A 23,911-nucleotide genomic window follows, 5' to 3' on the forward strand; every position below is an offset into this window, starting at 1 on the left:
GTAGGGGGTATTTGAAATAGATGGGGTAAAACACAGAAGTAAGGAGGCCTAAATCTCTTCAACAGACACACAAAATCTTCAGAATTCCATATGAACACAGGTCATCACTTAAGGCTCAAAGGGTCTTTCCAATATTTCAAAGCTTACCTTTGCTTTTTGATACAATAGAGCTGCCTTCATTTTTAGATTTTTGTCTCACACAGGCCTTTTTACTTTTGGAGGATCCACCCCCTAGTATATCAAGCCTATCCATGACCCAAGCTGAATCTTGGTATATATTAAAATATACCCATCATAAGTGTAGTTGATTAGTTGACATGTTTTCTTTTGTAGGCATTTGATAAACACGTGTTCTTTTTTTTTTAATTTGTTTATAATTCTTTTATTTTTTTATTGTGTTATATTAGCCACCATATAGTACATCAATAGTTTTTGATGCAGTGTTCGAGATTGTAGATAAGTCTGTAGAGTTTACAGATATAATATTACTGATCCTATTGCTCTTACTCAAATGCAAACTCCTTGAGGGCAGAGATTCTTGTCTGTGGTGCACATTGCTGTAATCCCCGTGTCTGAACAGTGTTTAACAAAGAGATCACACAAAAAAATCTTTAATGAATTATAAATACATTAACTTTACTCTTTTCTTTCAGAAAGGACTTTGACACTAGCTTTAAAAACTGTACCCATTTCTGGAGGCCTGGGTGGCTCAGTTGGATAAGTGACTGCCTGTGGTTCAGGTCATGATCCTGTAGTCCTAGGACTGAGTCCTGAATCAGGCTCCCTGCCCAGTGGGGAGTCTGCTTCTCCCTCTTGTGCTCTCTCTCTTAAATAAATAAATAAAATCTTAAAAAAAAAACAAAAACAAAAACCTGTACCCATTTCTCAATCTGCAGTAAGTCCTTCCTTTGGTAAAGAGTTCTAGGTAATATAAATGAAGTCTGCCCCCGGACCACCTGGTGGATCAATTGGTTGAGCCTCTGACTCTTGTTTCAGCTCAGGTCGTGGTCTCAGTGTCCTGAGAATGAGCCCTGCTCAGCGCGGAGTCTGCCTGGGATTCTGTCTCCCTCTCCTTTTGCCCCTCCCCTGCCTCTCTCTCTCTCTCTCTCTCTCTCAAATAAATAAAATCTTTAAATAAAATAGAACAAAGTAAAGTCTGCCACCACCAACAACTGTGTAGATGGAGTCACTACCCGAGTTGATTCATATCCTAGTCTAGGTCCCAGTCATATATACTGAGAATTTATTAGAAGTTCTTAGACTGCAATCCCCGGGAGGGCAGGAACCACACCTCTCTTCTTGGTCACAGCTGTCTGGTCATCATCTAGCAAAATGCCTCACCGCTCAGGGGATATTTGTTGAGTCACTAAGTGATGACAGAATTTAGAATTATAATTTAGCACACTATTCAGTACTGAGCATATGCTTAATAGATGTTTATCGAATTGCCTTGACTGATATTCAGAAACAGTCCACCATGCATTCCAAAACTAAGTAGGCATTATATTTGAATTATCAGCTGTTTTGGATTACCTATGGGACTCTGCCCCACTGTTAGGGTGGTAAATTAAGATCTTACTGCATCAGCAAACTCCCCAAATCTGAGTAGTATTTGGTTTCCACTGGGCTAGCTTACTATGTTCCAACTATGGCATACTTAATTTTAAAACTAATGCTTACCATGATATCATGTGCTGTCCACTACTATTCACTAACCCGATAATATAGCTTCTTTCCAGTGTGTTATTTACTAACTAGTTCTTTCCTTATTTCTTCCTACCTTTTTTCCTTCCTTTTTCTTTTGTCCTGTCTTTCTTAACTGTGACCATCATATAAGGATGTAAATGTCAAAAGGCAAGGATCTGGCTGCCTGCGTGTCTTAGTCAGTTAAGCGTCTACCTTTGGCTCCGGTCATGATCCCAGGGTCCTAGGATTGAGTTCCACATCAGGTTCTCTGTTCAGCAGGGAGGCTGCTTCTCCCTCTGCCTCTGCCTGCCGCTTGTGCTCTCTCACACACACAAAAATAAATAAATAAAATCTTTTTTAAAAAGAGGCGAGGATCTTGATAATACTGCAAAGTCTGGAAATGTTCAAGAACAATGAAAAGACAAGCAGCTTTGGAGGCAGACCTTTGACCACATGTTTATAATCTGTGGTCCATCTTCCCGGCTCTTCAGCTTCCTATGTTGTAGCAGCTTGCACTAGAAGACACAAGCTTCAAGTTCCTACCCATTCATAAGAAATAAAGTACTTTGGGTGGCTGGAGAATGGACACTGGGGAGGGTATGTGTTATGATGAGTGCTGTGAATTGTGTAAGACTGATGAATCACAGACCAGTGCCCCTGAAACAAATAATACATTATACGTTAATAAAAAAAGTACTTTGACTTTGGTTCCAACACATGTAACAAGACATTAACATACTTCACATTAAGTCAAATGAATCTAAAAATAGACATACATGCACACACTATACACACACACATCCACAAACACATTTTAAAACACAAACACATTTTGGTGAACACCAAAAATAGAAGACCACACATTTCAGTCTTACTTTGCCTTATGCCTGGCAGCTTGCCTGTAATAGGCGTCTCTAAATGGAAATATTTTTTAGACATCTGACACAAAACTAGTTGTTTCTGAATAAATCAGTCCAACAGGATCACAGAAGATAGAGTCAACAGAGGGGAAAATGATGCCACCAATACAGATATCACCCCTAAAGTAAAGGAGACGATGTTTAAGTCAAGACACGGTGTTGTCTTGTCTGTACTGTGCTACTTCAGTTGTCCTGTATAGCTTTGCTCCATTCAATGTTAGCAAATTAATCACTATATAAATAAAATATGAGATCTTCAAGAAGTGAAACAGTCTGATGCCCAGCCAAGTTCTTCCACAATCCAGAACATTTTTATTATAGATAACAAATAAATTGAACTTAAGTTTTAAAATTTTAGTCCCTTTTATTAAGAAAAGTCTCATCCCCGTATCACCAAGACAATTTTCTTCCCTCTTAGTGAAGTATCACAAATCTCTCGGCTGAACGATTAGAAAGATCTTTTGGTATGCTCTTTTGTATTTGAAATATCTCTTGCTTGAAATTAAATTCAGTCCTAAAATAGCAACTATATCATCTCCTAACCACTTCCCATTAGTAACAGCAAACTCCAGAGATAAGTAAAGCAGCCTTCATGTGTCTGGAAAAAGAACCCTATGGATGATTTAAACCTAAGAGTTGGACACTTGTTAAGAAACGGTGCATGCACATTTGTCAATATGAATGCCAGAAAGAAATGAAATCTGAAAAAAAGTGAAATCATTATACTGTATAGATTAACTCAAAGCAGAGTTCAGATTTTGTCTTTCACCATTATTTCTTGCAAGGCTGTAGAAACACTGAGCTCATTAACATTGCCTTAATTCTCCTAAAGTACAAGTGGATTCTGGAGGACGTAGATAGTATAAACGATCTCTCTCCAATGCTGAAGTTTAGAGGCACTCATTCTTCAAAGGAGGTGAAGTCTTTTGCCCGAGATAAATGCCCTCCTCTGTCATGATTGACAGGTGCATTTGGTCGGTTGTATGGGGGAAGGGCAGAGGACTGGGGCCCCGAGTGCCGGGGCAGGAGGGCCCGCAGGTGAAAGGCTATTTTATATAACCGCCCGCAAACACCTTCTACCGTCGCAAAGCCTCCTCAGATCAGTGTCCGCAGGTGCTAACGACGGGCAACAAATGCTCTTCTCTGAGCCTCAATACAGTTATTGTTTAAATACGGTTCTATTTCCCTGGTAAAGCCTCTTTGGAGGAACTAAATTTAGCCCTGCCAATGGGAAGAACAGGTGGTGTGTGACCCCACGGGGGAGAGCCGTCTCCCGTCAGGCCTCCCCGCGGCGGCCAATCAGCGGGGGGCGCCGCCCGGGGATGCGGGGCTGTCAGCAGATCTGCGGAATAAAAAGGCCGAGCCCAGCCCTGGCTCTCCAGCAGTCGTGCATTCCCAGCCTCGCCTCGGGTGTAGGGATTGCATAGAAAAGCAAAACTACACAGTCTCGACTGTGTAGTTTTGTTTTTAAGTCTAGAGGCTCACCGATTCATGTCGGAGATGGTCGAAAACACCAGCTCCAGATAGGACGTCGTTTCGGAAGCAACCTGGGGCTTCGTCCCACCCTTTTTGGGCACTCGTGAGCAATCAGGTGAGCGCCATCTTTCTTTCCTTTTTTTTTTTTTAAACGGTGGAGCCCCTTCCTTAGTGATTTCTGCGTCCCAGCTAGAACTTGTCCTTCCAGAGTGTGCGACGTGCCCGCGTGGGGGTGTTTGTCTAACCACTTGTTGCTGTTACCGGCCCGTTATTTAAATCTGCCCTTTCAGGTTTCTTTAAAAAGCTGCATGCTTTGGCCTGTCAGCCGGGGCAGTGATTCCAGTGGTGTGAATCCCCCGCGTGTCCTTGAAAGTGTCGAAGCTGAGGTCGGAAATGGCGATAGAAATGTGTGCTTCTGTTGTAGACTCTTTGTGTCTGCTGAGAATGTTCAAGGTTATGTTACTCAGTGAAAAAGGGAGACGCACCAGGAATAGCTCTGATAAAATGCATGTGGTATCAGCTACACCCTGATGACTTTTTAAGGGAATCAACTGCAGAGGGATCAGCTGCGGGACGGTGACAGAACACTTGCCTGCTGTCAGTCAACAGTGGAGAGTTTATTTTGGGAACATGACATTTCAGAGGCATACCTTCAGCCCTAATTACACAAAGGCCTTTCAAGAGCAAGAGCTAAAGCCACTGAGCTGACCTATCTGATAGGAATAAATGACCAATTTAGACGGGTTAATTGTGACATATTTAGACATTTGGGGGGAAAGCTCTATTATAATTGTTTTATAAAATACTCAGTAGTATCTCATGTTTTTTACTTCATAATCAAATGATATGATATGAGCTAAATGTTGGTCTTAAGGGCAAGAAATAATATTTTAGAAACTTTTAATATCAAAATGCCCTTTGACTTCCCATCTTCCTGGACTTAGGTCACTCATCATAAATGCCCATAAATGCATTGGTATATAATACATAAATGGTGTAAAAGAGTACGGCTATTTTTAGAAGATGCACTAGGTTGTAAACAGGGAAAGTGGGGCACAAAAAGTTATTTGTCCTACGTGTAACTTGCTACATGGAGTTCTTGGCAAAAGATTCACAAAAACTTTTAGATATTATTTGAGTTTTCCAAATATACATTTTATTGTCTTGGAATCCTGGTTTCCCTTTCTTTGCAACAAAGTAAAAACTTAAAATAAGGTACAGAATTGTCACTAGAAAAATTACCATTCCATAAATTTTCAGTGAACAGAATTTTGTGAAAAGCGGTAATGAAGTAACAGACAATTGAGAATCTGCTTTTTATACCAGAATAGGGGAGTACTTGCATTGAATAAGAAGGCATTTGCGCATCAGAAAATTCTTCACATCATCTCTCTGGAACTGATGGACAAAGTACTTTCTTCCACTTAAAAGGACTGAACTGCAAATTTCACATTCCTTTCTTTGATTTGGAATATTTGTATTGAGAAAGTACGAGACTTTTAACTTCTTTTACATTTCACAGCAGTGTTCTCTGTCGGGTTTGGACCTTGTTCCTCACTAAGTACTCAAGTCAGTAGTTTTCTTTCAGCTCTTTAATTAAAGTTGGCCTACTCACGGAAGTTTAAATTTCCCTGACTACTGACTTGAGCAGTAGCACCATTTATTGAGCAAGTATAATATGAAGAAATATTAGAAATAGAAAGCACTGTGTGCTGTCTATAAAAGGTTTGCATAGTCAATAAGACTTGCCAGAACTTTCCAAGTAAGAAAAGAAATTGAAAAGCTCAAATTTTTAGTTTTGGTGACTATTTTAAGTAGTTTCCTAAAAGTAATACTAGTAATTACTTAATTACTTAAGGTAATTACTTAAAATGATACTAGTTAGATTACTTAAGCTAATATTAAAGTAGTACTAGTTTACTTGAAGTAATTACTGGGTTACTTAAAGGACTCAAAGTAATACTAGTTACTTAAAGTGATACTAGTAAGTATCAATGCCAACCTTAAAAATATAGAGTGAGTGAGTGAGTGAAAAATATTGGGAGGAAGGAAATTTTTTTAACAATTATCACCCAACCATTGAACCGATGCACAGATTCATTCCATTTTTTCCACACATCTTTTATTGTTCTTCTCTGCTCCCACATACTCCAGCTTTCCTCTTGCCATCTGTCACTTAGGTGTCCGATCATTGGTAAGACGGAATTTCCCTCTTCGACCACTAGGGGGCATTCCTTGCTCTGCTTTCCTTCCCCTACACCGCCACCACCACCCCCCCCCCAGCCCCCCTTCTCTTTAGTCTTGAGACTTTATTAGGCTCCCAAATCAATTCAGAGTCCCATGCTGAAATTGAAACCACGAAGGAGAAGGCCGACCCATCCCTCTAGGACCCACAGATGATCTCAGGGACAATCTGTTTGGAAAAGGTGTGCCTCTGCTGTCTCCAGAGTAGCTCGAGTGGCCCTTAGCTGGGACCTTCTAATTTACTTTCTTTTCCTTTTCAGAGTGCCTGAAAAGATGACAACTCAAGCACCGACGTTTAAGCAGCCGTTACAAAGTGTTGTGGTACTGGAGGGTAGTACCGCAACCTTTGAGGCTCACATTAGTGGTAAGCTCACGCGTGCGCTTGCTTGCGCCTCGCCTCCTCCCCCGTGTGTGAACTTAGCTGTAGGACTTGACGCCAAGTTTAAGCCTGGCTTTCACTTTGTAAAATTGGTCCAGCTGGATGGAAGGGCCATCGTAAGGGTATACCCTTCAGAGTACTGACAAAATCTGACAATATAATGGCTTGGAAATGTTTTATTCATATTTATAATTCCACGAAGCAAAATAATTAGCATTGGATTAAAATTGCTGTCAGAATCCAGCAGCTAAGTATGACCAAATTTGGTCATTCTATATTTGGGTTCAGCTGCAGAGCCGGACTGGAAGCCAGGAACCCAAGCCCAGTAGGGGCAGGTTGTGGAGCTGTGGGGCAAGGCGAGGGGGCGGGCGGGCGGGGGTGGGATGGGGTTCTCTGGGTGCCCAAGAGTGGGAAATAACAATGCGGTGGACTTTTCTAAGAAGCTGAAAACTTTCAGTGTTGACCTAACTCCTAGTGATCTCATTCTTGTATTTTCAATCTGTATTAAGGGATTCTAGTGAATTAAGATTTTCCAATCTTTGGAAACGACAACAAAAAATAATATATGCCACTGGGGTCTATATATTAAAGAGAAACAAACACTGACCTTAGAATTTTATTTAAAAGAAAGTTCTGGGGTTTTCCCCCTTCTTCTTCTTCCTAACTCAGTTTAGAGTTCCAAAAAAATGCATGATTTCTAGGACTTACTATCTTCTGGAAAATGAGGATAATCTACAAACTACATTGTAAATAATCTCAAATTATTTAATAATATTGTCTCCGTCTGTAGTATTGTAACTGGTCGTATAAAATGGCATGGATTAATTGAAAATCAAGTTTGTACCTCCATGGTGCCCTGCCCCCCCCCCTTTTTTTTTTGTCATGTTTTGGCTTCTAATAAAGATATAAAATAAGATCTCTTCTTTCCTCCTTTTGTCTTCTAGTTTATGTGCCAATCTTACTCCTAACTGGATAAGACATTTACATTGCACAAATATCATACAGTCATTCTTCATTATCAATTATATGTACATATAGAGACCAATTCCATTCTTCTCACACGTGATAGACTCTGATTTTTCCCATAATATGCTTCTGTATCTTGTAATGCTCAGTAACTTTTGAACTGTGCAGAACACAATTGGCTTCAGTGGGAATTACGCCCATTTGTGAAGTAGTGCAAGTTTGCTTCTTCATAGCTGCTTGTTCCTTCACACTATGTGCTAATAAATTATTAAGAAAACACCACTGAAAATATTTGACATTCATGAATTAGTCAAATAAACTACTCACTTGGCCATGGTGGGAGATTGGTTAATGTAAGGACAAGAAAATAAATGTTCTCTTGGTTCTCTTCACTTCCTCATTTTAATATAAAATAAACACTGCTCTGAATTTGCTTCCTGCCTTCTGAATGTACAGAATTTTAATATACTTAAATTATCAAACCATGTACATGTAGTTCTTAGCTCCACAATTTATGGCGACTGAAGAGAATCTGGTTTTTCTACCTGCAACTCCTGGAATCCATGTTGTTCTATAAGACTAGGTTTGGCTTTGTGTCCTCTTCTATGATAGCCCACTTCTCTCTCTGCACTTTGTTCGACTGATTACACATTTGAAAGGCAGGAGAGTTCAAGGAGACAGTGTCCCTGCAACTGCAGAGGAGGGACACAGATGGGTTTGTTCTCTCGGGCTTACTAGGCAGCCCTTTTAGATCCTTTGCTGCTTTTGCTCTTGTTTTTGAGGAGGACGACAGTCACTTTTTATTTCAAAGTTTCCTTGGCTCTACAATTTTATAAATCTCCTTTATGATTTTAATGATGTCTGTTAAATTGTATCAGGGAGAACCTGGGACAGGAGGGCAGGAGATAGAAATTCTAGTCTTCTGTGTGCACCACTAGCTGAGGGACCTTGGAAAAACCACTGAGCCTTTTTTGGCCTCCTTCCTCTCCTGTTAAATGGAGGTACTGACCTCTACACAATCCCACAGACCTCCCTAATTGTCTGCAAGTGGACCCTGGGGTTAGGACAAGGCAGTGAACATAGCAGGACAGAGTGGAGGACGTTGCAGGAACCCATTCCAACTTAAAGATGAATTGTGTTTGTGCTCCAGGTTTCCCAGTTCCTGAGGTGAGCTGGTTTAGGGATGGCCAGGCAATTTCCACTTCCACTCTACCCGGCGTGCAGATCTCCTTTAGCGATGGCCGCGCTAGACTGACGATCCCCGCCGTGACTAAAGCCAACAGTGGACGATACTCCCTAAGAGCCACCAATGGATCTGGACAAGCGACTAGTACTGCTGAGCTTCTCGTGACAGGTGGGCTGGAGGGGACCTGCCTGGCCTCTGCCCCACCCCCCAGGGCATCTCCAGCCCTTGGGGAAGGAGGTCCCGGAAGAGCTACTAAGGAACAAGTAGATCTAGAGAAGGGCCTGCTGGAGGCTGAATTGATAGCAGAGTTGTTTGCTGTGTAAAATTTAATTCTCCTCTCAAAATACAGCATAGAAGTGGCTGAGAATAATTCCTCTATACACATATTAAACACTCAAAAGTATGTTAAGAGTGTATTACAAACCATGTTTCTGAGCAAGTGGAAAGGCTTGGAGCCTTGTTTATAAGTCTGTTAAGGAAACAGGTGCATCACCAGGAATTTACATGTCAACAAGCTTCTAGATGATTCTGATGTAAGTGCCCCACAGACCACCCATTCAAGAAACACTGCTTTTATCTATAAAGTTCAATAATTCTTTACTTACTTTCCATATCTAAAACTATTACACCATGGACATACACAGAAAAAGGCAGATGCATAACACGGTTTCCTCAGAAAAGTTACCACCTGTCTTTATAGCCTCTGTCATTTCTCTCCGTCCTTCACTTCCTGGTAAGATGTTAACCCACTGAACATTGCACTACTTTATACATGACAAACAGTATCTGTATAACAAGCTACATAATGTTATATGTGATTAAGCAATACACTATACCACCAACACTGTTCAAGTATAGGGCTGTTATCGATGCATCAGGGAACATCATGTGTGAACTTTAACACACATCCAGAAAATTCAGAAATGGAAAATGCACAGGGGCGACAGTTTATTACTCAAAAACATGTCAAAATTGATCCCATTCTCTCTTCACATTTCTAAAAAATTTCTTTCAACATAATGGACCAAAAAAATTCCCCTTTCTGTAACAAAACTAACATTAAATCAAGTCACTATTTGGATTAATTTTTAAATGCAAGTAAATATTTGGGTTATTTGAATACATCATTTTGGAGACAATCTAGGGTTTTTAAACATTAAATTAAGGGTTAGTGATTTTGTAAGTTACGGGTCCCCTTATCAAACCAACGATCAGAATTCATTTCAATGCAATTTACTAAAATACACAAAATTACTTTAACAGGTTATGATAGTGCTAGATGTGAGGCTGAGAGGAAGTATCCGAAAGTATCTCCAAAAACATTACAATTTCGAGGCTTTTTCTTAAAAAACAACAAACAAACAGTGGTGGCTTACAGCTCCTAAACAAAACAAAGCAAATAAAAATAAAATATGGTGACAGGATTACCTTCTGCCATCTTCTGGCTCCTTTCTTGCTATCGTATGCATGAACTGGGCTCAAGGACAGTCAAGGGTGTTTGGTTCAGGGAGTCATCGCCTCCTTTTGGAAACAGAGCTGGGACGGTTTAAAAATAACCTGTTGGGAGCACCCTGGCTGGAGTCCTGATTTTCCTCACTTCCCCCTGCAGCAGAGACAGCGCCACCCAACTTTGTTCAACGACTGCAGAGCATGACCGTGAGACAAGGAAGCCAAGTACGACTCCAAGTGAGAGTGACCGGAATCCCTACACCTGTGGTGAAGTTCTATCGGGATGGAGCGGAAATCCAGAGCTCCCTTGATTTTCAAATTTCACAAGAAGGCGACCTCTACAGCTTACTGATTGCGGAAGCGTACCCTGAAGACTCCGGGACCTATTCCGTAAATGCAACCAATAGCGTTGGAAGAGCTACTTCGACTGCCGAATTGCTGGTTCAAGGTATGTGGCAGAGGCAGAGCAACCGGGAGGAGAGAGTACTTACTGATGCAGGACGCAGGAGGGCCAGGGGACCACCCGCCTCCCCTTGGGGGCCTCGGGGATGCTGGGAGCTGAAACAGGCAGCTGGCTTTTCAAGGCCCATGAAAAGAAAAGTCTCTGAGACTCCAGGCAGGAGCTCAGCCTCACTGATGAGCTCTGCACTTATTAAGGCTGTTAGAAACTGGACACTATTTCCATTAAGTCATCTATGTTTTCAAATTATTGTCCAATAGTGGGTTAAAAAAATGGTTCTAAGTAAATCCTTATCTAATAATGAACATACTCTATTTTAAAACCTAATTTATGCTACTGCAAAATCCAAAACATCCTGCATTTTCCCCCATTGAGACAACTAGAAAATTCGATTGACATTGGAGTCAGAATTAACATTGGCTCTTCAGAAATGGTTCGCCGTGCCTCCTCCTAAATTTCGGTCTTTCACTCCCCACAGGTGAAGAAGTAGTACCCGCTAAAAAGACAAAGACAATTGTTTCGACTGCTCAGATTTCAGAAACAAGACAAACCCGAATTGAAAAGGTATTTTTCTATACCGCTGGTTTTCAGACCTTTCGGAAAAGTTGCCAATCTTCCCCCTCAACACAGGCTTTGTTTTCGTCTTTTACAGAAGTTTGAAGCCCACTTTGATGCCAGATCAGTTGCAACAGTTGAGATGGTCATGGATGGAGCTGCTGGGCAACAGCTGCCACATAAAGCACCCCCTAGGATACCTCCCAAGCCCAAGTCAAGGTCTCCCACACCACCATCCATTGCTGCCAAAGCACAGCTGGCCCGCCAGCAGTCCCCATCGCCGATAAGACACTCCCCGTCCCCGGTCAGACACGTGCGGGCGCCAACCCCGTCCCCTGTCAGGTAAAGCCTTTTAAAGGAGAGCAAGTCATTATGCATTTTTGAATTAGGTTTCATCCAGTAAGATGAGAAATAAGAGAAAGAAGGAAGAGAAGTAGGGGGAAGCAATCAAAACTGCAGCATGTGGTAAAGGAGGTAAGCTGAAAGGTCCTGAATTTTCACGAATCTTCACCGTCCCCAGGTAAATTGGACAACTTTATAAACTCTGCTTCTGAATTCCTATTTGTATTCCATTTAACAAAGGTCTGCTTTAGGAGCAGAGAGAAAGCTGGGAAATAAAAGGAGCACAGAATTTAGGGTTGGAAGCCCTATGTTCAGTCAGCCTGATCATTTGCTAACAGTGTGACTTAGGGAAATAATTATGACAATAAAATAGTCACTACTATATATCAGTCCCTTTCTCTCTGTCAGACATTTGATTGGCATTCTGTGTATTATTATCTCCTTAAATATTCACAGCAACCTCTAGGAATTATCATTCCTAATTTTATAGATAGGTGAGTGGAGCTGAAGTGGTTAAATAATTCACTTAGGGTCTTAGTCATTATCATGTGTACTCTAAAGAAAATCACGATAAGATTGCTCTCAAGGTGTGTTGTGAGGATTCAATGAGATAATTAGTTGAAGGTATTTTGTAGGTGGAGCATAAGAACAATTTGTATAATTGTTTTCTGATAAGAAGTAAAACCTTCTAAATACTCTGCATTTGCTTATGTCATTTTCCATAGAAAATAAGATGGGCTTCTAAGCTTCGTTACTACGGAGGTATTTCAGAAAGTGAGTGTGTCTCATCAGGGCTCAGAAATTCTGTGATCAAGGGTGGATTATCCATAGCAAATCTGACACGTTGGAACTTGGCTTAACCTGCTGAGGTTTTTAATATGATGAACTGAAAAAAATGTCCAAAGTTTGGAGTAAACTAGAAAATGTTTCTTGATCAACTTATATCATTGTTTTAGTGTAGAGAGATTTCCCCTGCCAAGAAAAATTTTAAAGGGAGAATGATAGGTAGTTGACCTAAAAAATATTCAAGTTTCCTTAAGTTACTGAAATCGAAACACTGTGGTATTGGTAAGCGAATAGAAAACACATCAGAGAAACAGAACAGAGCGTCTAGAAATATCAGTACATCAAGTATCCAGTACATTCCATTTTTGACCGAAGTGACCTCTCAGTTCAGTGGGATAAAGGACATTTTCCTCGATAAAGAATGCTGGCCTGATTAGCTTTCCTTTTGGAAGAAAACAAATATAAACCTCTACCTCACACCATTTACAAAATAAATCTCAGCCTGACTAAAAAAGCTGAATAAAAACTAAATAAAATAAAAACTAAAAAAAAAAAAAAAGAGGCTATTTAGGAAAACATTTGTGAGGGAGAGATTTAAAAATAGATTTGGAAATTCAGCTACATTAAAATAAAAATGTATGTATGGCAAAAATAAGGTCATTGCTAAACTAAACAGTGCATTTGTGAAAATATTTTAAAAATGTCTCTTCCTCAAGATATTTCATTGTTTCTGCCTTGAAAGTATTATATCAAATATGCAATGGCTACAGTATGAAATGTATAAGCCTCAAAACCTTGCATAATGTACAAGACTGTATACGTTGATGCTTAATAAGACCCCACAAAGAAGCAAAGTGCAAACAGTAGATCTAGGGAGGAAATGTTTGCAACATCTATGAAATAGCAAATGTATTAAAAAGCATCCACAAATTAATTTTTAAAGGAAAAAAGCAACACACATGGGGAAAAAAATGAACAGAAGACAAATATTTCACATAAGAGGCAAATGCAAATGTCTGGAAAATATATGAAAAAGGCTAGAGATTTTCCAGTTTTTATTATATTGGCCACAATGAAAAATTAGAGGTACTGGCAAACACTAATGTGAAAGAAGACTTGAACCAAAACCTCAGTTTTAAAAACATGTCTTGCTATCAAATAAATAAACTGTTCTGTCCCAGGCTCGGTGCAAGTTTGCACACCATGCAACCGCAAGACAGGCCAAATGTAATTTCTGGGGGAGATAACAACTTCCTGTATTTTTAATCCAAGCCTGAGGGTCATTTAAAATTACAGAGCTTCCCTGATTCCATGGAGCGTTCTGACTGTCTTAACAGCGCTGGCAGTTCATTAATAACACTCCCCATTACACAGTCCCTGAAATTTGCTTTCAAATAAGAAATAAAAATAGCAGTTTGTAGAGAAAATAATGGCTTTCCCAGATAGACTACTTCCTAAAATGTCTAATGATTTAATCTTGATTTTTGTCATAGAGGAAGGCAAACGTATCTTGTTGAATAAGGTACACGTATCTAGCTGTGACCAGGTGATTATGTTTTATTGTAAGAGCAAAAATAAGCACTTTCCTATAATGACTCAAATTACATTGATTTTTTCACAGTTATGGGCTTACCTGTAGCCTGCTGCTAATCACTCCTGTCATGCTAATCATGTCTTTAACTCTTTTGGAGATAAACCCCACTTTATGATGAACAGCAATTGTGAGGCTCAGGTTGAAACTTCAAAGTACATGTCACTTTGCTTTTCTTCATTTGGTTAGACCCTACATTTGAAACAGTGTTAGATGTCTTTGTTATATTTCTAAGGCAGTCACTTTTTAAAACCGGGACCTGTTCCCCCAGATATCCCTTTACTTGGTTACGACTTCATGTATAAAATGTACATTGATGTTCACCAAAAAACCCTTCTTTAAGAAAAGGAGTAAACATTTCTTCATGAAACCGGTTAATATTGTAGTGTACCATTAAGTTACTCTGTCATTTAGAGCAGTTATCAATGGTGCCTTGCACCTTAATTAGAATAGCTATTTCACTTATGGTCAGTGTGAGTTAATGCCAGAGTAGATTTATGAATGTTTTCCTAAAGGCAGTAGTTACAGTCAATGATGAGGCAATACTGCCACCTAGAGGGAAGAGTTGATTAAGAATCAATCAAAAAGTGAATTATGAAAATGTTATCTTAAAATAGTTGGCTAACCCCTAGAATTATTAGTGTAGATCAGGGACTGTCTTTTTAGCCACAAATGTCAGAAGTTAGCACCTAGATTCTTCAAGTGATGCTGTCGCACTTGGGATATACACAAAAAGTAATGAAAACTATTTTAGAAGAAGCACTTTATCAATTTAATAGAAAAATGGTGGAATCCTTGGATTTTCAAATAGTCAGTTACCATAGTAACTATATGGATAGTAAAAGAAGTCCAGAGTACAACACAATGAGAGTGAGGGCAAACAAAGAGAAAATTGAAAAGAGCAGTTCACAACACTTTGACCGGTGCACAGCCCATACCCAAAAAAGCTCTGCAGGAAGGGTCCCAAGAAAGCTCCCTCCCTAGCCTGGAGGTTCGCAAGGCCTGTGGGCACGGTGAAAGCTGCGAGAGGTCTGCAGGGAAAGAAAAGAGCCGAGACTCCTTTAGCCCAGAATTGCACAAGCATTTTCATCATAGAAACCTTACTTTGTTAGACACCTGTCTGATATAGCCTCCCCCACTGGGAGAACAGAGAAATTTAGATTTCTGATTACTGTATTCACCATGTCCTTTCTTTTGCTGTATTTGAAAATCTTCTGCTGTCTTGACTTTTTTAAATGGTGAGAAGGTGGAGCAGGGCACAACATTCTTTAGCTTAGAATTCAGTCTGATTCTCTTACGGAGTTGCAGCAGATGAGATTAAGGCTTACCAAGATTTAAAACAAATTACTTTCCGTCAAGTACATTATCTGCCTCTGAATAGGTTATTGGGGCACACGTGTTGAAACTCTGCCTTAAGCACTTCCAGATTTTCCTTCCATCATTCAAATCCGAGGAGCGGGAGAGGAGCTCTGGGTCTTGCCATTCCTGACCTCTGCCATCTGGTTTTCAGATCCGTGTCTCCAGCAGGGAGAATCTCCACATCCCCCATCAGATCCGTTAAGTCTCCATTACTCGTCCGAAAGACCCAGACCCCCGGCATGGCCCCGGGCCCTGAAGTGCCTCCCCCTTGGAAGCAAGAGGGCTATGTGGCCTCATCTGAAGCCGAGATGAGAGAAACCAAGGTGACGAGCGCCACCCAGATCAGGACAGAGGAGAGATGGGAAGGGAGATATGGGATCCAGGAGCAAGTGACTGTCAGCGGAGGAGCGGGCGCTGCAGCCAGCCTGTCGGCCAGCGCTGCCTTCGCGGCGGGGGCTGCGGCTGCTGGTGCTGCGGAGGTATGTCCCCGCGCTCCTGCTTTGTCTTCCTTTCAAGGTGGCGTTTCCAACCGGAACCCTGCCATGAAGCTGTGTCCATGTGGCTAGGAGGGGAAAAGCATATGAACAGACGAATGTAACAGAAACTGAAGGCCAAATTTGGCTCATGCTTTGGAAAATATATTTTTTAAAGATTTTGCTTATTTATTTGACAGAGAGAGACACAGCGAGAGAGCACAAGCAGGGGGAGAGCAGAGGGAGGAGAGGGAAAAGCAGGGATCCCAGTGCAGGGCTTGGTCATGACCTGAGCCCAAGGCAGACGCTTAACCAACTGAGCCACCCAGGTGCCCTGGAAAATCATTTTTAATTGGGATAAAGTCTCTGTTCTATGAGGTTTTCTGAAAATACAGGTTTTAACGATGCATGCCCCCTCTCTCGGCAATGACACATGCTTATCCCACATATGTTTTATCCCACATATGTTTTACTCATGACCTCTCATTTCCATTGCACTTTTGTACTGTCTGCTGGGCGTGTCATTTGAAAAATGGACTTGATCATTTCCAATCCAGGTGAGACAAGAAACTGACAAAAGTGCAGCTGTTGCGACCGTTGTTGCTGCTGTTGATATGGCCAGAGTGAGAGAACCAGTCATCAGCGCTGTAGAGCACACTGCTCAGAGGACAACCACGACTGCCGTGCACATCCAGCCTGCTCAAGAACAGGTAGGCACGTGGCCGGCCAGAGTGAGCTGGGAGTGCAGAGATCCTGTGGCAACCCCGCAACCCAGGCGTGTGGAGGGCAGTCCTGAGCCCACTGTGGCCCAGACTTCCAGGACTCTGAGCAAAAGATTGCCTGAGATACCCAGGGTATTCAAGATAGAAATACCTACAGATCCTGGTCTGTGTTAGGCAGGTAGACAGACAAGAGTGAACTAGCAGAAAATTGGCATGGGAGGTCAGAGAAGGAGTTCAAGTGTCAACATGGTCCTGGGTCAAGACAGACAAAGGGCGGCCAGGAAAGCCAGCTAAACAAGAGGAGTGTGTGTGTGTGTTCATTGCCGTGGTCCCAGATTAGTCAATCCAGAGCTCAGCTGCTCCAAGAGCCGGGGGTGGGGGGACCATTATTGCAGGGCAGACCTTTGGGGAACCTTTCTCCAAGGTTCCCCAAAAGACCTTTGCTTTTACTTTCCGCAGAACAAATGTGACCCTTGATTCATGGCTGGAAAGTGTTATAAATCCAGGATAATTTCCCAACCTCATATTTGAATAGATGTCTTCTATAGTTTAAAATCACTCCAGCTTCCCCCCTTATCCTCTCTTGTGTGACATTTCTGTCTGCATCCTGATTTATTATTGGAACTTTTATAGAAGGTTGCATGAAACTCTTCCCTTCCTTTCCCCTCTGAAATTCAGATTAAAAAAGAGGCAGAGAAGAAGACGGCTGTAACTAAGGTAGTAGTGGCCGCCGATAAAGCCAAGGAACAAGAATTAAAATCAAGAACCAGAGAAGTAATTACGACAAAACAAGAGCAGATGCACGTAACTCATGAACAGGTGAAAAAAGTGGGTTTTGATGTAAATTATTGTTGTCATTCCTGTGTCAGCACACATAATAATGTTTATTATTATTATGTGAACAAAACCCGTGAAGGGTTTTGTTTCTTGGGCAACATAGCTGTTACCAAACTAATAAAATCCCCTTGTATCTGTGTATTCCTGGGTACCAGATACCAAGGTCCCTTAGAGTCCCCAAATGCTTCACTTGTGTAGACAAAAGAGACTTCTTTGAACACAAACAAGGGGTTTCATCTCTGTCGCTCCGGAGATGCACTAACCAAACACGTGACTCCAGTGAGGTCAAACCAGGAACAGTAGATTTTGAGGAAGGAACAGAGAAGGACTCTAGGCACAGACTGCTTTGAAAATAGCTTGGCAACTACTTCCTGACCCCGTAGGAGAATCTTGGAACATGGATTTGAAGTGGAATGGACAGCATGGGTTTTGTAGGTCAAATGACGCAAAAAAAGTGAAAAGGGCAGTCATGATTGGAGGCATTCAGGGACAAATCAGATTAAGGCCACTTGGTAGGGCTTTTGGCCAGTGGGGCCAGTTGTCAGCTGGCGGTTTGAGAAAATGAACTTTCAAGTCTTTTTAAGCCCCGAGATTTGGAATGTCAGGGATGGTGTCTGAGAGTGGCAAAGAGGGGAGTGGTAAATGGGGAAAACTACTCCCTGCATCCCCCTCCACACATCTTAGGCATCCAGATCCAAACAGCCTCCTTCAGAGGCTGAAGGATTTGGAAAACATTTTGCCTGGGATATTTACAAAACTTTTCTGCCCATACATCTCAATTTTAGAAAAGTAAGTCTGGATATTCCAAGCCGGCATAATTAGGAAATTTTCCAAAGCAAAAATATCATATAAATATAGATTGTAAATTGTCCATACCTGATTTTTCATCTGTAACGCTAAAGTGTCAGACAAATTACTTCTAAGGCCTTCCATTCTAATACCTGATTCTCCAAGATCACCTTTAGATGACAGAAGTGGCATAGAATAGTATTGCCCATATATCCATTTATGAAAAATTGGAAGTCTTTCCAAAGAAGATGGCAACTCTCCAATTCAGTTAAATGCTGTTGAATCCAACTTTTTTCCCATGGTTTAGGCAAAAAAAGGGCACGGTCCTGGAAAATGAGATGACGTATTTAGTAATATCTCCAGAAAAAGAAGATTTTACTACTTTCCTCAAAGAAAGAAAGAAGTTTGTTTGTTATATTGCTTGTATTTAACAAACGTTATGTCGATTCCATTAGAGACGGGGAGACAATAAGAGTTTGTTTTTATCATTGATTTCAGATAAGAAAAGAAACTGAAAAAGCATTTGTACCAAAAGTAATAATTTCTGCAACTAAAGCCAAAGAGCAAGAAACGAGAGTTACTGGACAAATTACTACAAAACAAGAACAAAAACAAGTAACTCAAGAAACAGTAAGTCTGATTTTGTAACCATGTTGTAGTTCGTTGACACATAACACACTCCAGCCAGCTGCGTGTACCCTATTACCAGAACCTCTAAATGGAGAAGTCTTTTGTATGTATTTTCTTTTTGTTGTTTCTGTTTTGTTGTTTCTCTGAAACTCTTCCGTGATGGAGATTCTGTTCTCATTCCACAATTTTTCACTCAGTTGATCAGTAGTGGGGAGATGGTGGGAACCATTTGGGAGCACATCAGTGACATTTCTAGAGCATATTGAAATGGAAGACAGATACCATCCCAGTGCAGTTACTCCCAGTACAGCTTCCTCAGACGCAGCCCGAGCCCTTATTCACTTCGGTTGTAAGACGTGTGCGTACATACATGCACACACCAGCCTTGAACACGCCAAGTAAATCTCAAGGGAAAGTGAGGAGATGCTGGACCCGAAGGAACACCAGTCCTTCCTCAGGAAAATGTCCCAATTCCTGATTGACAAATAGGGACCTAGAAGTGTTTGCTGCTTTTGTGCCACAGAGCCACCTGAGAATAACCTCAGTGTCACCAACATCCCCTTCCCTTCCACGTGTGACATCTAGCCTTAAGGGGTCAGGAAAGAAGCACCTATTTTTAACTCTTTCCTGTTCAGGTCCGTGCCTGCACTCACCAATCTTGACCTCCTATTCTTTGCTGATCCCAGAGCTACTTTTTACAAAAGTCTAGCTGAGAATACTCTATACCCTTTGAAGGCTGACGCCAGGCTATTGAATGAGTTTCCTTCTCCTTGGAGTGAGGGAGAGACTTTGGATGCCCACATACCCTACATGGCATGATCACGGGCATAGAGGTCCCGTTGCCATCGCAATGCCAGTTCCTGGGGAGCTCCGCCTGACTCTGGTTTTCCATCCATTCGCCAGTGGCTGCTCACTGGGTCCTCACGTGTCAACATGCCTCAAAAAGGAGACCTTTTTCAGTTTCTAGGACAATCTGTGAGGGAGCAGGTGGGCAGAAAAGAAGCCTACTCCTCAGGAAAATGAAAGTCTGTGTTTTAAACGTTAAGTATTGTCCCTTAGGATGGAAATGTGATAATCTCCCTTACTACTAAACATTTTGTATTCTTCTGAACATTGCAAGGGTATCTTGCTATTTCTTTTGAATCTCAAACCTTCATTTTACTCTGAAAATCAGATAAGACAGACAGCTATGACAGCTGCTGCGTCCGTGGTGATAGCTGCCACCGCAGAGTCCACAAAGCTAGAAACAATCCTGGGAGCTCCAGAAGAAATTGCCACACACCACGACCAAATGCACATAACTCAGGAAAAGGTGATGGCCCCTGCCGGTGTGCAATTCACTCTCCATCATGTCATTTGCAAGCTGCCTATGTGTTCATCCTGGGTCTTACTCATCACATCTTCACCTCTCCTTTTTATAACTCAAATAGAAAGCTCCCCCAAATCTCTCATGATCCCTTTGCCACCTCTCCAGCTTTCACTGCCACTTTTCATTCCTAACTTTCAAACTTTCTTTGGATTGTTACTAACATGACACTGTAGTTCACTCTACCATCTTCCAGTTTTGGGGGCAGTTGACAAAATGCAAAAGTATGTGTTGATATGGCTGTACTAGAATTTCCCACGGGTCATAAGAAGAAGAATGTGAGAAAGAGAAATGCATCCTTTGTTCTTTCACTGCTGATCACATTTTTTTTTCTAGACTGCGCTTATTTTGATACTGTTAGCAATGAAACAGCACAGACGATCCAAGCAACAAAATTTGATAGTTTTAAGTGATTGAAGTGTCCGTGAACAGAAAGAAAGTTGCTTCCTTTCTCCCTTTTGACTTGTTTCTTTTATTAGCGGCTGTATGAAATTTAATGGCCATTTTCTCACCTTTCTTTTTATCATATGACCAGATAATGAAAGAAACTAGGAAAACATTTCTTTTATTAGCGGCTGTATGAAATTTAATGACCATTTTCTCACCTTTCTTTTTATCATATGACCAGATAATGAAAGAAACTAGGAAAACAGTGGTACCTAAAGTCATAGTTGCCACACCCAAAGTCAAAGAACAAGATTTAGTATCAAGAAGTAGAGAAGGCATCACTACCAAAAGAGAACAAGTTCAAATAACTCAGGAAAAGGTGAATACACGTATTTGAGACGGGAAAAGTTGATCTTTAACTAATTTCTAGCAGACCATTAACTATGATGTGTTATGAATTATTAGTCTGTATCTTCCTTCTTGAATCCCACACTAAAAGCAGAATGGTGAATGTGTGACTGCCTACCATTAATTTTATCCGCACATTAGATTTTCATCCATCTGTAACATGTGTAATTCACTTTACCCCACCATTATTCTTTGCATGAAGATGAGCATTTTTAGCCTGATTTTTAAAAAGCAATATATGGAATCATCCGGAGATTTTTTTTTTTTTTAAGTTAACATTTCTGTGTTTTGTGATTCCCAGTCCGTATAGACAAACATTGTCAAGTAACTTCTTTTGTGTAGTTAACCCTGAATGACTTCATCCTGCATCCCCACTAGGCAGGGGGGAAGGGTCATACCTTGTGTGTCTAAAGCCCTGTGCAATTTCAACTTTGATTTTGCTGTAACAATTAGATGAGGAAGGAAGCTGAGAAAACTGCCTTGTCTACAATAGCAGTTGCTACTGCTAAAGCCCAAGAACAAGAAACAATACTGAGAACTAGAGAAGGCATGGCTACTAGACAAGAACAAATCCAAGTTTCTCATGGAAAGGTGATGCTCGCTATTCCAAGTGTGCAATCCCCTCTTTCATAATACATTAATCCCAATCTCAGAATTTCTTATGTATGAGACACTATTAACCTAATTTATTTTTTAGATGATTAAATGATTGGAAACTAAAAAACCAAATTATTGTTGTTAATATTACTACATATTCCTCTCCCCACTGATCTCTTTGCTATTATTTCCCATTTTTTATTATTAACATCTAGAAGTTCTCTGAAAGTTGATGACTGAAATTGCATGCAGGCTGATTTTAAGATAGTTCATGATGAATCTTACTGTCGTGAAGATGTATGTTTTGAGGGGTTATAAATTCAGTATCTTATGTTGTAAAATACGGACTTATTTCAGGAAATTACCCATAATTTTTTTCAAGTGAAAGTTTATCTTTTGTTCTTTCTGTAAATACCAGATGAGAAAATTATGCAGTATTAAAATCTAGAGAAGGAATCACCCAACCAAAATACACATAAGCCATGAAAAAGTTTATTTGTAGGATCTATTTGTAGTTGTGAAATCTCTATGAATTAACCAACCTACTGTGACTCTGTCATTTACCCCAAATAAGCTATTTCCCTACTTTTATTCCTTACTGTCAATATAGTATTTGGGAATTACCAACTAAATCCCTTCAGTGTCATGGCTGAGTCCTGTCTGTATTTCTCTCAGTGTTGTTTTCTATGCCTCCATCTTTGGGTTTTTTTTCCCCTAAGGCCTGAGACAAGATCAACTTTCTAAACCTTTACCCAAGTCTCATACTGAATGGCACGTCAGCCTTTCAGAAATCTCACTGGTGACAGGAGTGCCAATATGTAACGTACTTCATCCGAGATTATATTTAAATTGTTGCTGTTTGTTCCGAATCACATCAATTTGACTCTTATTTTTGTTGTTAAAAATTAGCTAAGAATGGAAGCTGAGAAAATATCTATACCCAAAGTAATAGTTACCACAGCAAAACCTACTGCACCAGCCACACTGCCAAGGACTAGCGAAGGATTTGCTATTAAGCAAGAACAGATCCATCTTTTCCGGGAGGAGATGAAAACTGATGCTGTGGAGGTGAAAAGCACTGCTTCATCCCATTTCATCATGGCACCCATAACTTTTCATGCCGCATTAGTCATTGTGCTCTAGCTTTCCATGTAATTGCCGAAGAGGTCACCGAGCATGAGCGAGGATTAAACCCCGCCCAGCTCCTCTGGGGCAACAGTTAGTGTTTCTCATTGCGAAGAGCCAGATTAAATAACACTTTCCTTTGCATTTCCTAAGTAAGTTCTCAGCATTTAACTGGTCTGAATTGGGGTCTCCTGCTCCAGTTCTTCTTCCTGTTGGTCTAGGTTCCAAGACTAGGAGAGATGTGAGTCCACGAAAAAAGAAAAATGGTACCAGCAAAGAGGACACACCTGAGGTTGTCCACCAAACAGCTTATGTCTATGAACTCGATGTGTAATAACTCAGGAGAAAAGTATATAGATGCTTCTCCAATGTTAAGTATCCTGACCGTAATTAAGATTCTTTTTCTTTGTAGAAGTTTTAAGTGAGGAACAAGATTTGCATATTTGTACATTTTAGTTGGCAAATGATTTCTTTGAGCCTAAGTTTTCTCGTTAAAATAAATAAAACTAAAACTCAACCTGAGTATCTCACAGACCGGTTGAAAGATTCAGGTGAAATATAATGTAATGTAAGCACTCTACGAGCAAAATAATAAATGTTAAGTGTATACACACACACACATATAAACTTATTTATATGTAGAGAGAATGGTATATCAGTCTTTACATATATGTTGAAAGTGTATGTATACTTAATACATATTACTTTGCCTGTAGAATGATTGCATTTACATTGTATCTCATTTGACTCTTTGGCCTACACTAAATACATACGAGAGATGTTAAATATATATATTTGTGTTAGCTGTCAAAGATAGATAACATTTTAAAATATCTGTAAAATTCAAACCAACTAATGACCTGCATAATTTAAAGAAGAAAAACAGATGACCAAAGTTAACTTACCTAAGCCTCATCTGTATTTCACAGTTTCTCCTATGACGCAGTGGTAAAGTGACATCGGCATTTGCAATCCTTCAGGGAAGATTAGATTGTTTGTGGCTTACTGGAAAGAAGCACTGACTGAAGCCAATGATCACTAACGGCCCAATTTCATCGCAGAAAAAAACCCTCATTTATATCCTAAATGATTCCAAGAACAATTTTAGCAGATATCTAGGCAGCATCCTTGAAGGACATTTCAGATGAGACCTCGATTTCATTCACAGCTGTAGAAAA

The 23,911-nt window shown here is 40.5% G+C and overlaps 1 protein-coding gene across 1 annotated transcript in view; it reads left to right on the plus strand.

Annotated features, from left to right (window-relative positions):
- Positions 1 to 3,708: 3,708 nt before the first annotated feature.
- Positions 3,709 to 23,911, plus strand: part of TTN (titin) — a 272,495-nt gene continuing 252,292 nt past the window's right edge. Inside the window, exons 1-14 of the mRNA XM_080798480.1 lie at positions 3,709 to 4,197; positions 6,587 to 6,690; positions 8,822 to 9,025; positions 10,467 to 10,754; positions 11,245 to 11,330; positions 11,419 to 11,663; positions 15,551 to 15,878; positions 16,430 to 16,582; positions 17,273 to 17,413; positions 18,719 to 18,850; positions 20,025 to 20,162; positions 20,845 to 20,982; positions 21,465 to 21,602; positions 22,518 to 22,676. Of these exons, the coding sequence (XP_080654606.1) occupies positions 6,600 to 6,690; positions 8,822 to 9,025; positions 10,467 to 10,754; positions 11,245 to 11,330; positions 11,419 to 11,663; positions 15,551 to 15,878; positions 16,430 to 16,582; positions 17,273 to 17,413; positions 18,719 to 18,850; positions 20,025 to 20,162; positions 20,845 to 20,982; positions 21,465 to 21,602; positions 22,518 to 22,676 (2,241 nt within the window). The 5' untranslated portion in view covers positions 3,709 to 4,197; positions 6,587 to 6,599. The remainder of the gene's footprint in view (positions 4,198 to 6,586; positions 6,691 to 8,821; positions 9,026 to 10,466; positions 10,755 to 11,244; positions 11,331 to 11,418; positions 11,664 to 15,550; positions 15,879 to 16,429; positions 16,583 to 17,272; positions 17,414 to 18,718; positions 18,851 to 20,024; positions 20,163 to 20,844; positions 20,983 to 21,464; positions 21,603 to 22,517; positions 22,677 to 23,911) is intronic.

This window comes from Martes martes (genome assembly GCF_963455335.1).
Source record: "Martes martes genome assembly, chromosome: 3".
NCBI lineage: Eukaryota > Metazoa > Chordata > Mammalia > Carnivora > Mustelidae > Martes > Martes martes.